The 16,340-nt window shown below is 42.6% G+C and overlaps 1 protein-coding gene across 1 annotated transcript; it reads left to right on the top strand.

Annotated features, from left to right (window-relative positions):
• The first annotated feature begins 98 nt into the window (after nucleotides 1-98).
• grk7b (G protein-coupled receptor kinase 7b) lies at nucleotides 99-8,642 on the top strand. Its single transcript, XM_004561414.3, has 4 exons — nucleotides 99-888; nucleotides 1,364-1,801; nucleotides 4,473-4,744; nucleotides 6,261-8,642. Exons 1-4 carry the CDS (start codon nucleotides 289-291, stop codon nucleotides 6,586-6,588), a joined length of 1,638 nt encoding a protein of 545 aa, XP_004561471.3. The 5' UTR covers nucleotides 99-288; the 3' UTR covers nucleotides 6,589-8,642.
• The last annotated feature ends 7,698 nt before the right edge of the window (nucleotides 8,643-16,340 follow it).

The following is a 16,340-nucleotide window of genomic DNA, read 5'->3' as shown; positions in this document are numbered from 1 at the left end:
ATTACTGCACACAGTCACTTTGTAACTCCTATGAATAGACCAGGATAAAGCCTCTTAAGTTCAAACCACATAAGTTGCTTTCCCCGTGTGCCACATACGAATAAACCCTTAGCCACCAACAAATCCCTAAGGACGGTGGTGCTTTTAAGGACTCAAACATGCATGGCCCAAGAAGTGAGGGATGCTCAGGATGCAGGTGCTCAGTTGAGCGTAGAACTTGCAGATGGGTTAACGTCAGCGTTTTAAGTTCATCCACTGCCCGCTGGTGTGCCACAGGATCCATCCAGCATGGGTGACCTGCTAGGATTGGACAACTTGGTGGCCAACACCACCTACCTGAAGGCCCAGCAGATCGATCGCAACGAGCTGAGGAAACGGAGACTCTCCCTGACGCTGCCCAAGCTGAAGAAGACCTCTGCTCTCCAGGCAGCAGAGGGAGAGATGTACGAGTCACTCTGCGAGCAACAGCCTATCGGGAGCAAGCTGTTCCAGCAGTTTCTCCTGACCTCTAACGACCAGTACGCGGCTGCTGCTGAGTTTCTGGATGAGCTGAGCAAGTGGAGCTTTGCCGAAGATGAAAAAAGAGAAAAAGCCAAACAGACGATCCTCGCCAAGTTCTGCCAGTCTCAGTCTACGGGATTCCTGTCCTACTTCACCGAAGAGGATGCTGAAACATGCAAGGACTTATCAGACAGTAACTTTGATGAGGTGATTTTGGACCAGCTGAGAGAAGCCACTAGAGAGTTCCTGAAGGGAAGACCTTTCTCAGAGTACCTGAAAAGCCAGTTCTTCTACAGGTTTCTGCAGTGGAAGGAGTACGAGAGGCAGAAGATCACTGACAAATACTTTTATGAGTTCAGGACTCTTGGAAAAGGTGGCTTTGGTGAGGTGAGTGCCAAAAACATTAATGTCAGAATAAAAGTGTTTGGACAGTCAACGGATTTTCCTGCTACAGCCCAATAGCACGAAAGTGCGACTCACATTAGTGAGGCAGGCTACTAACTTAAATAATCCCCCTAAATCACCTCTACAGAATAATGTTATGTCGTACAATTTATTATTGTGTATTATATTGTATCCTTTGTCTTGTCTTCCTCACTTTAATCCTAAATGGTGGCTGCCGCTCCCCGAGGCTTGTTCTGGAGGTTTCTTCCTGTTAAGAGGGAGTTTTTCCTTCCCACTGTCTCCAAGTGCTTGCTCATAGGGAATCATCTGATTGTTGGTTTTCTCTATGATATTGTCTTTATCTTGCAACATAAAGCACCTTTAGGCTGTTGTGATAGCAACATGGCTAGTTTGTCCTTTAGAGCAGAAAGTAGCTCAAACATGTTTCATATTGATTTGTCATAAATTTGTCCGTCAGGTGTGCGCGGTGCAGGTGAAGCACACGGGCCAGATGTACGCCTGCAAGAAGCTGGATAAGAGGCGTTTGAAGAAGAAAGGCGGTGAGAGAATGGCTCTCGTGGAGAAGCAGATTCTGGAAAAGGTCAACAGCCTTTTTATCGTAAACCTGGCTTACGCTTACAACAGCAGACACCACCTGTGCCTGGTAATGGACCTGATGACTGGAGGAGACCTCAGGTTCCACATATACGACTTAGGGAAGAGAGGCATACGGATGGAGCGTGTGGTTTACTACACAGCCCAGATAACCAGTGGCCTCCTGCACTTGCACAACATGGGCATCGTGTACCGTGATATGAAGCCTGAAAATGTGCTGCTGGATGGTAAAGGACAATGTCGCCTGTCAGACCTCGGATTGGCTGTGGAGCTGTCCAAGGGCAAAATGATCTGCCAGAAGGTGAGTGTCTCTAGATTAGCCTTGACTTTCAGTGTCAGATATGTGCAGGATCAGAGGCTCTCTGTGGTTTGTGCAAGAGTAAGAAATTCTACTCTCCATACCAGAGAATCTCTTGTTTTATTGTCCTGCATGGCCACCCAATGCTTTGTATTATTTTTCTGCTTCACTAAGGAAATCCTCACTGACATTAACACTGAATTCTCTCACAGTGTGTTCACCTGCCATTCCAAGGAGCTTACCAGGAATAGATTTATTGACTCCCAGTCCTGCTCAGGCCAACAACGAATAAGTGCACAGCCCTGTGTAACCCAAATGAATCTCATTAAAAGGTGCCTGACCTCATCCACGGTTGGACGCTGCGTAGCCTGAGAAATGTAAGGTAGATTGACCAGAGCCTGTTAGCATTCGCTGGCTAATCTTTGCTTTGCCAGTCCAGGAACACAGTCAGAGGATTCACAGCAGGCCTCCACTCACTGGATGAGTCTCACAAGTGCCTATTAAAGCAGGCATGGTCACATACAGCCCACTTTGATCTGAGGTGTACAACTTGTGTTGTACAAAATGTAAAATGAAAAAAAAAGGGAAAGTAATAAGCAAGAAATATATGTTGGCAGGTGCAGGTACAGGAGGACTCAAATGCCAGTGTGTAAAAAGAGGTTTTAGGTCTAGTTTTAAAGGACTGAGTGGAGGAAGCAGATTTGACTGTGAGGGGAACGCTGTTCCACAGTTTGGGAGCAACCAAAGAGAACACCCGGTCTCGTCTGAGTGGGGTCGTCTGAGCAGAAGCATTCGATCTGCTGACCAGAGAGTTTAACTACTCGTTTATTTATTTCGTTTCAATATAAGTAGAGAAGTTCAACTTCAATCACATGTCTTGGTTTTTCTACCTGAAAAAGAAACGCTGCTGTAGGAAATGAAATCTCTCTTTGGGCTTAAATTTGTAAGAAATGTGTAAGATTACAGAAAACTGTGTGGTTGTTTAATTTTTCAGACAGTCTTGTAATTTTAAAATTCAAAGCTTTAGTTCATTTACAAAAAAAAATCTCATTTTCTTTCTTTATTTACTGTGGACTGAATAAAAAAAAACTACAATCTATAGAGCAGATATTGAAAAAACAGCTGTCATTTAATAATTTAGATTAGATGAAACTTTATTAATCCCTCGGGTGGGTTCCTCCGGGAAATTCAGAAATTCAGTTATTTATCGATTATTTAATTACATTTCTGCAGTAAAGATTGCAAATTTATACCCTTTTTCCAAATTTTCCAAAGCCATCCAGTGGGCCAGATTGTAGTGTTTACCAGGCCGATTCTGGTCCTTGGGCCTTACATTTGACACCCCCGCTTTAAAGGATCATCATTTTCTCTTTATCTTGTTTTGGTGCATTCTAGCATCTTCATTTTTATCTTGATGTTTTATTGTTTTTTGTTACATTCAATTAAACAGAAGCTGTATATCTTATCCAGCTTCTTCTTGTTGCAGATAACTGAAATAATTATTCAAACTATAAATGATTTGTTGGAGTAGATTATCATGTTGACGTTCATTCCCTGCTTTATAATGGTTTCAGAAAAAGGTCTTTTTTTTAACAGTTGTGTCTTTTGAATCTCGGACTTTAGTATTTCTGGCTATCAGAGACTGCTGTCTGTCAGCTCCACAACCAGCTCTTGAGCAAAATAATAAATACTTAAGTGCCCTAAACCTGCATTCTGTTCAATGGCCAGCAGGGGGCAACTCCTCTGTATGCAAAGGAAGTCAGACCCACAGAAGCCTTTGACAAAATTGTAACACCTGACAAGACCGTCAGTGATGCAAATATCTCATTAGCCGATCATTAATGCATTTAGACACAGAGAGAGAGTCAATGTGACCTAGTGAAGTTCAAACTGAGCACCAGAATGAACAAGAGAGGTGATGTAAATAAATTTGAATGTGGTGTGGTTGTTGGTGCCAAACAGGCTGGTCTGAGTGTTTCAAAGGCTGTTGGATCTGCTGGGATTTTCCCCACTCAAACATCTGCAGGGTTTGCAGAGCATGGTCTGAAAAGAGAAAACATCCTGTTCTCAGTTCTCTGGGTGAAAATACTTTGATGATGTCAGAGTGCCCCTCCTGTCAGCTGAGACCAGGAAACTGGGGCTACAATTTGCATCAGACGAGAAAAACATTTCCTGGTCTGATGAGTGTGGAGTTCTGCTGCGACAGACTTTGGTGTGAAGGACATGAAGCCTGGATCCATCCTGGCTTGTATCAACCCAGATAGCAAGGAGACGTGGTTTCAATGTTTAGTCAATATCAGGTGATTCCATTGAATCAACGATGAAATCGGATGTTGACCGAACGTCACTCTTGCACCCTTTTTTAATATTGAAACAACGTCATGTTTTGATATTGAATCACTCTTGAACAGCTTGTACACTTTGGGCCTTTAGGTGCCTATCAGAATCATAAATTGCTAAGGAAGCAGCAATGTTTTGTCGCCTTTTGTTAATTTCCTACTGTGATTATCCATTTCCCCCCATTTCTCCCACCCCATACTACATTCACACACCTCAGCAAATGACTGACAATTCTTTGGAGCTTAATTTAGTTGAATGCCACAACAAAATAACCCAAAAACCTGTAAACAATGAAAACCTAAATTCTCTTCTTGTGCCCTCTGTGTGTGGTCAGGCTGGTACGACTGGCTACATGGCCCCTGAGGTTCTGAAGCAGGAGTACTACCGCTACTCTGTGGACTGGTGGTCCCTGGGATGCAGCATTTATGAGATGGTGGCCGCCCGCTTGCCTTTCAGAGACTTCAGGGAGAAGGTGCAGAACGATGAGGTGACTCGCCGCACCCTGGAGGACGAGTGCAAGTTTGAACACAAATCCTTCGATGCTCCCACCAAAGATATTATCAGCCGCTTCCTCAAGAAGAGGGTGGCGCGTCGCTTTGGGTGCCAGTAAGAAAAACACTGAAAGTTTGAATGGTCTAGATGTAATGGAGCGAAGTCGCCCGGCAGCAGAAAAAGTCTCACTTCCTTTTTTTTTTACTTATGAAAACATGCCATGGCTCTTGGTGTGGTTTTTACAAGAAATGGGACCAGGAAGTCTTTAATAAACAGAAATAAATATTTCAGCATTCTGAGGAGAAACAGTGTAGTGTGGGTTCTCAGCTCATGTTTGTCTTAAGCGCTTGAAACGAATGCAGCTGGATTTCTTTTTGCTTTTTGCTTTGTCCCCTCTCATCAAACAGGCTTCCTCAGTTCTAAGAACTGTCCGACATATTTAACCCCTGCTTGTAGATTTTCCTGCGCTCACTTATCCAACACCAAATCCAGTCAGTTTACAGAACTGAGGAAGTCTCTTGAATGAGAGGTGAAACATCTCCACGAACCAAAGGGGCCTTCATAAGAAGCACTTAAGACAATCCTGAGTAGAGATTGCTCGATTTCGACCACAAATGATAGAAAAAAGCATCAACGTGAACACTGATGAAGTACTACAACCACACCAACACAAGGGGGCGCTAAATTTGTTCAAAAAGGAAATTATTACCTGAGCGAAAACGAAGGCACCGACTTGAATGTGCTTTGATTTTTATTTTGTGACTTTCAAACTTCTCTGCTTCAGTTTATTTTTATATTTTTAACTTGTCGTCTTAAGTTCTCTCCAAGCATCACAACAAAGGGAGGGTGTGTCCTCGAAGCCTTTCAGAGGAACTTTGTGACCATCAGCTCTGCTTTTGGTCCTCTCCAGCAGCTCCATGTGACAAAAATGTACTTTGTGTGATTCTTTACATTCTCCAATTATAAAAATTTGTAGCCTATGAAACAAATTTCATATGTTTATATTTATATATTGGATGCATAAACGTTCATGGTCAGTCCTGAGTTTCCCAAGGAGCCAATGAGAAAATTTAACAACAGAGCACGAACAGATTTTTTTGCTTTTCCTGCCAACACAGCTGGCTGATCTGCAGCTGGACCCATTTATTTTTCTACTTTTACTATTTTTAAAGCCATTCAGCTGCTCTGAGTTTTATTTGTTAGCAAAGAAGGCTATTTTTAATTCGCTTCATTTGCACAAACTTACAGAGCCGCTTATAGGTATAGCTTCATAGCGGCTCTGTAATTACATAAATGCAAGAAGAACATGTGTTTATTGTATTGACAGTGAAACTTTAGGTCACTGGAGTTACGTGTTTTCAATAATTTCAATTATTTAAACTCCTCAGTAATGTGTCACCTTCATTATAACCTCTGAGTCAAGATAAGTGCAGAAAGGTTGAAGCTGGATGGAGTGGTGTAGAATATGGGTGTAAAAATAAAAAATCAACAGAAGGGGAAGCGAGGCAGATGATTCTGAATGCGTGGCAATAACTTCTCGTCACATATTTCTGACATGTTTTGTGTTAATGGACAAGGCATTTCTCTGAATGCCTCAAAGTAACACTTCCTCTTAATCCATCACCTTTAGAGGCGATGACCCACGAAGCCACGAGTTCTTCAACAGCATCAACTTCCACCGACTGGAGGCGGGCCTGCTGGAGGCCCCCTGGGTGCCAAAGCCCAACGTGGTCTACGCCAAAGACGCGGACGAGTTCAAGGACAACTCTGACATCAAGGACGTCACGTTTGACACCAAGGATGAGAAGTTCTTCAGGGAGTTCAGCACGGGCGCAGTGTCCATGCAGTGGCAGAAGGAGATGATTGACAGCGGCGTGTTTGACGAGCTGAACAGCGCCGCGGTCATCCAACGCGACCGAGAGACTGCGTGGAAAACCAGGCTGTGCGTCCTTTTCTAAGCACACTCACAGGAGGAATTTTGGACACTTGAATATGCACAGATGTCCTTAAATCGAAGTGCCTTCAATTATGTGCCTCGGAAACCTTTTTACGCGTGCCCTTTTTCCTTAACCTCAGTACATTTCCCCACATAAATAATTTCATTATGCAGCCACAGCCAAACATAATAGGACATTAGTAGCTGCAGTAAAATAAACTTGCAGTATTAATGCCCAGATGGAAAACATGCTGACATTGTACTGCAGCTGCGGCTTTATACTTTGCCCTCTGTTCCCGGTGAGACAGCAGATCCCAGCACCTTCATAGTTTCCATTACATCACTTGGCAATTTTTGGCAGGCAGCTGTTTACGTGTGTTTGTAAACAAGCTCCATAATGGCTGTGTCATCACACTAATGCGCCACCTTTCTATTAGTGGCCCACGTTTCACACGGGACCTCTGAAGAGCCCTTCTTCTTTCCCCCTCTGATGAGCTCCTGCTCAGGGTCGCGCTGATGAAGTCTCTCAGCGCACCACTGAGCGCCGCCAGACACTCACGGAGTTCGCTCAACCTCCCGCGGCACTCATCATCATCATCCCCATTATCCCGCGCTGCTTTGGTATTTACAAGCACTGGATGACTCGTTCACTAATTTTAACGACCGAGGGAGACAAATTGTCGTACATGCACAAAGTTTTTTCCACTTGAGAACATGTTAACATAGATTTTCTGGCACCATCGAGCCAACGCCAAACCCCTTTACAGCCCCCTCAAATCACCCTTTGTTTATGCACAAACCCCTTGTTACTGTGCTCAGTGCACAGCAACAACAACAACAAAAAGTAGGCTGTTTGAGAAAACCTTTCACACACAAGTTGCCTTTAAGGATCCATAGTTTCTTCTGATTCATGACTGAAGACTCAGGTTGAAGTAAATCAACGGACTGTTACTGCTAATCAATCGTTGCAGAGTCTACTGTAGCTTCTGCTTGGAAAACAGCAGATTTCAGGGGGGCAGGTTTGGCCTTTAGGCTACCAGAATCCCCTAGGTGTCTTATTTTTGACTTATTTTTACTTATAAACTTTTAAACAACTGCAACTTAAGAAAAGTGGTGGGCAGATCGATCCAGATATCGATATTCTAGATACCAATGCTGGTATTGGTATCCGACCGATACTGGCACTATAGAATCGATACTTTAGTTTTTGAAAATGAAAAAATAAATTCCAAAAATGTCTGTGAATGTAATAACCAACAGAAGTTGACCCAAACTGCTTTAAAGACAGGCACAAGACAGTCTCCAAAAACATTCAGATTTAAAATACATAAAAAGCTAAAAGTTGTGTTTTGTTGTGTAAAATAATTATTGTGGAAAGTAAAAATCACAGTGATTTAGTGGTCATTAAAATGTGCTCAGAATTTCCAAATTGATGCTGATTGTTCTCATTAATAATGGCACGCTGCTCCCCTACAGAAGCTGGCTTTATAGGTTAAAAGTATTGGTACTTGGTATTAGTATATACTTAGTATTGGATCAGTACATACTACTACTGCAGTATCGCACACCAGCAAATAGAAAAAACATCACAATAACTAAACAAAAACAAAACAAAAAGTTTCACAAAGCACAACGGAACAGTTTTTGGGGAGACAATAAGGTGATGGACCAGACGCGGATGTGACAAGCTAACAGTAAATAGCTAATACCAAACATGTTTCTACAGCATTACATGAATCATGTGACTAAAATTGACACGCATCACAGCTCATCTGTCACGTTATTCTGTCCCCGAAAACATTTCCGTTGTGTTTTTCTATCTGCTTCTGTTTTCTTAAGTTGCAGTGCATTTGACCTCTCAGGGCCACCGTACCTTAGTGCCAAACAATGCCAATCATGTTTTGTAATGCATTTCTGAACACAGAAATGTGCTTTTCTTGCAGTTTAGATGATATGCTCTTGTACTTTCAACAACATATTTTGGTTTGCAAGGATTTTATGGATCATCTTTTTTGCTACTGATGCTGGCAAACCTTTTTTTTAACAAGCTGTGATGAAAGAAAATAAAAGCAAATTTCCAAAAAGCTTGAGTGAAATAAAGTTATTTCCCTGTCCTCCTGCCGCTGATGATTTCTGCAAACAAGTGAGTCACAAGAGCGATGACATGTGAAGTTACAGGTCGAAAGCTACGCAGTCATTGTGATTATCCTCTTGTTGCTCATCTCACGGTTGCAGATCTCATCTGTCATCATTTATCCAAGCAGCCCGGTGTCGATCTGAAAAACAGAGCTTGTCTTCAGTTACATCATGTTGCTTCAATATTTGATTCGGATTGCTTCATCTGTCACTGTCAGCGTAACCCTCCAAAACAAAAAACAAACCCCGCAGGGGAGAGGCAACCTTACAGGGCGGAGGAGTGGCCCCCCCTTCACGCTCCACTGTCACAAGATTAGAGGGTGCTTCAAGATGGAAATCCAAGACGCAACCTGATCATTGTGGCTGTGAAGGCAGAGTGGGGAGTCCACTGTGGACGACGTGACGACAAGGCAAACTCGGCAGAAGGTCGCCAGGAACATGTTTTTACCAGGCGCGTACAAGCTGCTGCCAGGGTTTAGTTCCCCACGGCCCAGCGCTGTAATGCTGCCCTCCAATTCACAAACAGCACAAACAACTCTGCAACACACACACAACATGTACTATAAAACATTTGCACTCAGGCATGCAGATACACACTGGTGCACGCACCTTTCTGCATCTGTAGCACCGATTGTGCAGAAGAAGATGTGCACAGATCCCACAGAAGACTTTCACGCACTCTCTCTCTGATCCACACACACATACACACACACACACAATCTTATTACCTCTGTAGAAGCAGGTGTGGGGTTTTAGAGATCAAAGCAGGACAGGGTGTAATTTGGTATCTGCGTTTGTTACATGCCCATGCTCTGGATTCACATCAAAGGCATGTGCCACACTTCAGTTCTGCCCTGGCATCCTCGGGATGGTATCACACCACTGATATCGCTGCTTTTTCCCCTTTTTTGGCTCTGCGTGCGTATGTGTGCGTGTTCTTCAAAAGGCGTAAACATGAAAATTACACCGAGCGATGTTTATATACGCACCTCTATGTGTGTGTGCGTGTGAGTGTTTGGGATAGGTGAGAAAATGGTTAAATAGTAGAGACAGAGAGGCCATTGTCTGCTGAAGGAAAGCGAGAGCCAGCCATGAGGGAGAGAATGAAGAAGGAAGAGAGCTGTCTCGTACTCAAAGCTGGTGTGAGGTCTATATTTTTAGGATTAAAGTCTGTTTTTAAATGGTTGAAATCTTTTCTTTTTCTTCCTTCTAGGCAAATTTCACGCCATTCAGCGTAACAAAAATATAGAAAAATTTGAACCGAGAATCGAGCACCAGATCAAGACTGAGATCCTCATCCCGCTGAGCTGCCAGTGTGAGCCTCACTGCTACAGCCCAGAAAGTCTTTTGCTCTTTTGGTTAACGTTCAATTTTCTAAGCTTCATTGCTTGAATTCTTAACATTTCCACAAATAAGTGAATTCGTGCTTGGCGGTCCAACAGAAACAGAGCGTGTGTGTGCATGATGTTCTTCCCCACTGAGGCCCAGTGGGTAGTTTCCATGGTGCCCAGACCTCAGACCCCTTCCAGTGCCAGGGGGTGGACAACGTCATGGACAAGGCACACACACACACACACACACACACACACACACACACACACACACACACACACACACACACACACACACACACACACACACACACACATTTATAAACAGTCTTAGCCTTCATCCTATCTCTGCACCATGTTTGGTCCCTTTACTGCAAGAATCATCTGTTTATGTGATTTAATCTCATGTTCCAACAACAAACAAAAAAAGCTGCCAGTGAGACCAAATGATGGCACCGGTTTCCAAACTCACGTCTTGGGAAAGTGTCTTGAACCATGACTGCACAGCTATATCGAAAGCAGCGAAAATTACCCCAAGACATCAACCCTGTCAAGCCCATGTGATTACTCCAAAATCTTGTCAACTAGAGGACAAAACAAATAATTATTCTGACTCATCAAACGCTATTTAAATATTGTCCGCAAAAGTTCTTTTTGCTTTTCCCCAACACATAGAGCTAGGGTTAAGGTTCTGACCTCAAAGGGTTAACATATCAGTGTCAGGTGATTGGAAAAAAGGCCACTTAAGGTTTAGAAGTGGATAAAAATTACTTACAGGAGCACATATGTAGAAGACTTTACTCACTCATTGATGTGTCTGGATCCTAAGCTTTGGTATAGTATGTAAGTCTTACCTAATGTTATATCGGCAGATAAATGGATGGAAAGATGGACGGATTGAGTCTTTGTGTTATTGCTACAGCACAGAAATCCTCCAGCAATCATCCTTACCTTCTGTCATATCGGCGATACGTAGACATTAGAGCAAGCAGTGTTTGTGGTTCAGACCCAGGACACACAGAGGGGATCATCTCTTGAATGGCTTGATGTGTCCCCTCCAGAAGAACTAGAGGATCAAGAGGATATTGGTCCAGAGATTCTCTGCACTACTACCTCTGCAAGCCCATCCAGGTGGATTGATGGATTGATGGATGGATGGACGGACGGAGGAACAGATGGATGTACTGAGTCTTCGTGTCATTGCAACAGCACAGAAATTATCTAACAACCATCATTTTGCCATGACAGTGGTGGTGGCATAAAGGCAGGAGGAGTTCCAAAGGTGGTTTTAATGGTTTTCTTTAATGGCTGTAGCTCAGGAGGTAGAGCAGGTCATCTATTAATTGTAAGGTTGATGGTTTGATCTCAGACTGCTCCAGTAAAGTATAGTAAAAAAACCAAAAACCTGCTTGTGTGAATGTAAAGAGTGCTCAGGTAGAGTAGTCCATTTATCATTGGCTGCCTATTTGTCAACAAAGGTTTTTGTTTTTAAATAAATGCCAACAATTAATTTCATTTTATTCATATAATGCAAATTGACAATAACAGCTGCCTCAAGGCACTTTATAATGTAAAGAATCTACAATAACACAGAACAAAGCTCAACAATCAGACAGTTCCCTACACTCATAAAAAGGAAATTGGGCGGTTGTTGCATTTTCAAAAGTATAACTTGTAATTTGAACAAATTATTTCATGTTTCTATGGTGAACGTAATTAAATCATGTAGGATCTGCATAATATTCAACAACTTAATTTGTTCTTGTTAAGATGACACGATAGGATCTAGTAAGAGTAGTTATATACGCCCGACTGTGGCTCAGGGGGTTGGGAATCGCATCTGTAACCGGAAGGTCGCCGGTTCGATCCCTGGGCTCTCTGTCCTTGTCGTTGTGTCCTTGGGCAAGACACTTTACCCTACCGCCTACTGGTGTTGGCCAGAGGGGCCGATGGTGCGATACGGCAGCCTCGCTTCTGTCAGTCTGCCCCAGGGCATGAATAATGAATGAATAGTGACATTGTAAAGCGCTTTGGGTGCCTTTGGGTGCCTTGAAAAGCGCTATATAAATCCAATCCATTATTATTATTATTAGTTGCTGGACTGAAATTCACAAGGGGAAAAGGAAAGTCACTGGGTTTATAAGAGGCAGACAACTACACACACACACACCACATTTACGCTATCGCTATTTATTGTGGTTTAACCTGTCAAGGACAAAAACTCTGCATGAAGCCTTGTAATCATAGCTTTCCTACTTTTGTTAAGCCTGGTTTGACAGTTTGGTGGCGTGGTGGTTAACACCGTTGCCTCACAGCAAGAAGGGCATGCGTTCAAATCCCCAATCTAGATAGTTTGCAGTGGGTTCTCTCTGGGTAATCTGGTTTCCTCCCACTGTTAAAAGTCATGCAGTTATTTGAGTTAGGTTAATTGGCGATTCAAAATTACCTATAAGTGTGAATGTGAGTGCAAATAGTTGTTGTCTCTCTGTGAGAGACTGGTGACCTGTCCAGGGTGTACCCAGCCTCTTACCCTATCACTTCTGGGTTATGCCCCAGCTCCCGGATAAAGATAGTAGGATGGATACAGTGGAAGTTGTTGTGAATCCATTAACTTTTCACGTTATCTAGACTTTGTTGAACATTATGTAATATGAAGACAACATGTAGTATTTACATGACCAAGTAGTATTTGGGTAAAAGTTATTGAATAGTGTTGGAATAAAGTGACAAAATTGTGAAGAATTAAAATGTTCCAAGAGCTCAACTTACTTCATTTAAACATGTTTCAACCACATTTCATCAACACAAAATGCACAGCTTTATTGAATATGAATAAGTTGTGTTGATTTAACTCAGTTGTTTAAGTTTCTTCCAAAGCAAAACAATTGTGTGCAAAAAATTTCCACTGTTGAATTAAGTAAATCCAACATGTTCTTTTGTTTTCAGTGTACATGCAAGCACCTGGCGACAGTGGGAATGAAAATCACCCTTTTAACAGGAAGGAATCTCAGGCAGAACCAGGCTCAGAGAGGGGCAGCAATCTGCCACGACCAGCTGGGGGTGAGGGGAGGAAGGCCGGACAAAACAACATCAGTGACACATCAGGAATCCCCTAGTTTAGGCTACTGAATACATTATATTCTCCATAAATGATTAATTTCAGGATTGTTGACAATCAAAAGGTGTCCTTCATTATTTCTGGGTCCTCTCAAAGAGGACCTGCATCTACATCTATTTAAAGTGAACAAATTAGTAAACAGTGTATTTTTTCACCACTTCATACAGCACTCTTAGCTGTTTCTATCTTAAATCCTTTACTTTTAATGTTGGCCTCAGTAAATTTTTAAGCTGTTATCCTGCTTCTTAACTTTCACAGTTCAGCCATTTCCTTGTTCAGCAGTCTGCCACATCTCTCTGGTCACCTGTCACTAGGAATAAAGTTCTCTCCCACAAGTAGAAAATCCCAAGGAAACAGCTTAAAGTTCAAAAAGTTATAGCATCCTGAAACCGGAGTTGGCCAGAGCGTTAAGCTTTCTGATGTTCCTTCACCCCTCCAGTGCAGGGTGATTGAAGATCAGCACATCAAACGAAGGGAGAGGGATATAATGATACAGAATACTGTATCGGGGAAACACTTTACAACTCCTCATCTTAAACAGTGAAGGAAAGAAACAGTTGTGGTGCATGTGTTAATGTACTTTAATTGCAGTGCACCGTGCTGCCTCAGGGGTCACCGACTGTGGGGGGACTGCTGGCATCTGTGTTTGTGTGGACAGATATGCTGCTCGTGTGTATGTGTGTGTGCTCAGGAGCAGGTACAAAAGTCATCACGGCGTTGGGTAATGGTGACAGAGAACCAGAAATGTAATCTGTGAGGCGGTGTTAGTTTCTAAGAGTGTATCCAGTTTGATTTAATTTGCTGGTATTTCTTGCATTCTTTGTTAGCAGTGTAATATGACTGACAGTTGGCGCGACAGGCAGTCTGGACTCAGTCCAAGTCTTTTTCTGCTTTAAGTGTGCGTGCGTGTGCGTGCGTGTGTGTGTGTGTGTGTGTGTGTGTGTGTGTTCCCAGACTCTCTAATCTACCTCTTCCAGTCTGTCAATATCACTTGGCATGTGTGTGTGTGGCTAAATTCACTCCTCTGCGGCCGTCCTTGGACATCTGGGGTGTGTTGATGCTGCTAATGGATAGTGCGACTGTAACAAAGAAAGAGGCCGATGTGTGGATTCTGTTGAAATATGAAGTCTGTTTATATAAAGTACAGAGCTGGGGGAAAAAAAAAAGATAATTAAACTGCTCCTATACTATTATGACCAAACTCTGTGGAATTTCCTCACAGGTACTTCTCACACAGTGACTCCACACGAGCAGGAAAGAAAGAAGATGAGGTACACTCGGATATTTGGCGAAATGTTTAGACTCTTACAGGAATGCACTTTGTACTGACTGTGGGGGAGATGTCGCTGAGCAGGCGAGGTCTGGGCATTGTCCACTTTGAGCTTATCTACATCAAGAACTTGTTCTCTGGCCTCAAGAAGTTAGGCCAGAGAACGAGGCCTAACTTCCTCATGCCTTCTCATTAGGCAGTTGCTTTAGAAAGTATTCAGACACATTCAATCTTGGTGCACAAAAATAGTTCAGTGGCCATGTTATTAGGGTAGTACTTGGTTGGACATCTTTTTGCCTTCAGAGATGCTTTAATTGTTCATGGCACTGATCCAACAAGGTGCTGGAAACTTTCCTCAGAGTTTTTGGTCCACGTTGACATGACAGCGTCAAACAGTTGCTGCAGATTTGTCGGCTCCACATCCATAATGAGAATTTCCCGTTGCGCCACATCTTGAAGGTGCTCTGTTGGAGTGAGATCTGGTGACCGTGAAGGCCTTTTAAGTACACTGAACTCATTGTCAAGTTCAAGAAAGCATTTGAGATGATTTAAGCTTTGTGACACGGTGCATTTTATCCTGCTGGAAGCAGCCATCAGTAGGTGGGTACACTGTGGTGATAAAGGCATTGAAGGGGCAGCAATATGCTCAGGTAGACTGTGGTGTCTAAATGTTGGTACTAAAGGGCCTGTGCAAAACTGTATTTCAGTTTCCTGCTCTTAGCTGACCAGAGTGGCACAGTTGTGACCACAGCTGTACCTGATAAATTGGCTGGTAACATTTGTAATAAATGCAAATATAATATGTTTGTGTTCTAGTTTATATTTTTGAAAAAATGCATTAAGTTTAAAATGTGATGTGAAGAGTCACATGTATTTTATATGCTCTAATCAATCAATTAACCAAGACTTGCAGGCCTGAATAAGGCCATTGTGCCCACACTGTTTAGTTTATTCCAGCCTTGTTTCTTAGCCTAATGTTTGTTGAGACAGACGGAGCAGTTGTAAACCACACCTTACATTTTTTTTTAGCTACAAATAGAAAAGGGGATATCTGTACTAAAGTACACTGCTGACCCACAGAAGGTGTGTGTGACATTCACTCCGGGCTAAATGCTACAGGCCAGACAACCACAAAGGAGTTTGCAGCCTTTAGTACAGATTTATTGAAGCCGTGTTTTGTTAGGGTAGCTAAAATCAGTCAACTCTTGGAAAAATTCCCCTTAAACTGACAAAAAAAAGCTGTTTGCATGCAAAAGAAATAGTTAAAAAAAGATAAATCAGGATTCAGGAATGATCAAAATGTTACAACTATATTGTAGCGGTGTCTTCCACATAAAGGACTACAGTCCAACAGTACCAGAAAAACTAGATATTTATTTATCCTGAAAACTGAAAACTGTGTGTGATAAAAAATAAAAAAATTTAAAAAAGATTGATCTTAGTTCCCACATGAAACATCCAGTTTTAAACACTCTCTGGACGCTGGCGTCCTCGGAGGTACTACCACTTGTTTTGACTGATGGGCTAATTTAGGAGGTTCTACTTTTGGCTCTTTCTTGTTTGCCGGCAATCTTTTTGGCATTTAAAAGAAAACTGAGCTCGAGTTGCAGGTTCACTAACGCCGACCACAACTTCTGCTGAGAGTGCTTTCAGTGGTGACACGCCTCAAATCTAAAAACTCCACACTGTAACCTTATCGTGCTTATTTTTATCTTCAGTGAATGACGTTTTGTACTCCCATGTTCGATGGATTAAAGGGCCGGGCTTTATCTTGTGATGATCAGGAGGTTGTGGTCTGCCGGCTTACACACACACACACACACACACACAAATGCACACGCACACATAAATATGCCAGCATAAATACACGCACACACTCCCCCCAGATGTTTCCCGACATGGTCTGCTGTGACTCCGGT

Source organism: Maylandia zebra, linkage group LG14 (assembly GCF_041146795.1).
Source record: "Maylandia zebra isolate NMK-2024a linkage group LG14, Mzebra_GT3a, whole genome shotgun sequence".
Classification (NCBI taxonomy): domain Eukaryota; kingdom Metazoa; phylum Chordata; class Actinopteri; order Cichliformes; family Cichlidae; genus Maylandia; species Maylandia zebra.
The sequence above is the reverse complement of the archived record's forward strand: the minus strand, read 5'-3'. Positions and strand labels throughout refer to the sequence as shown.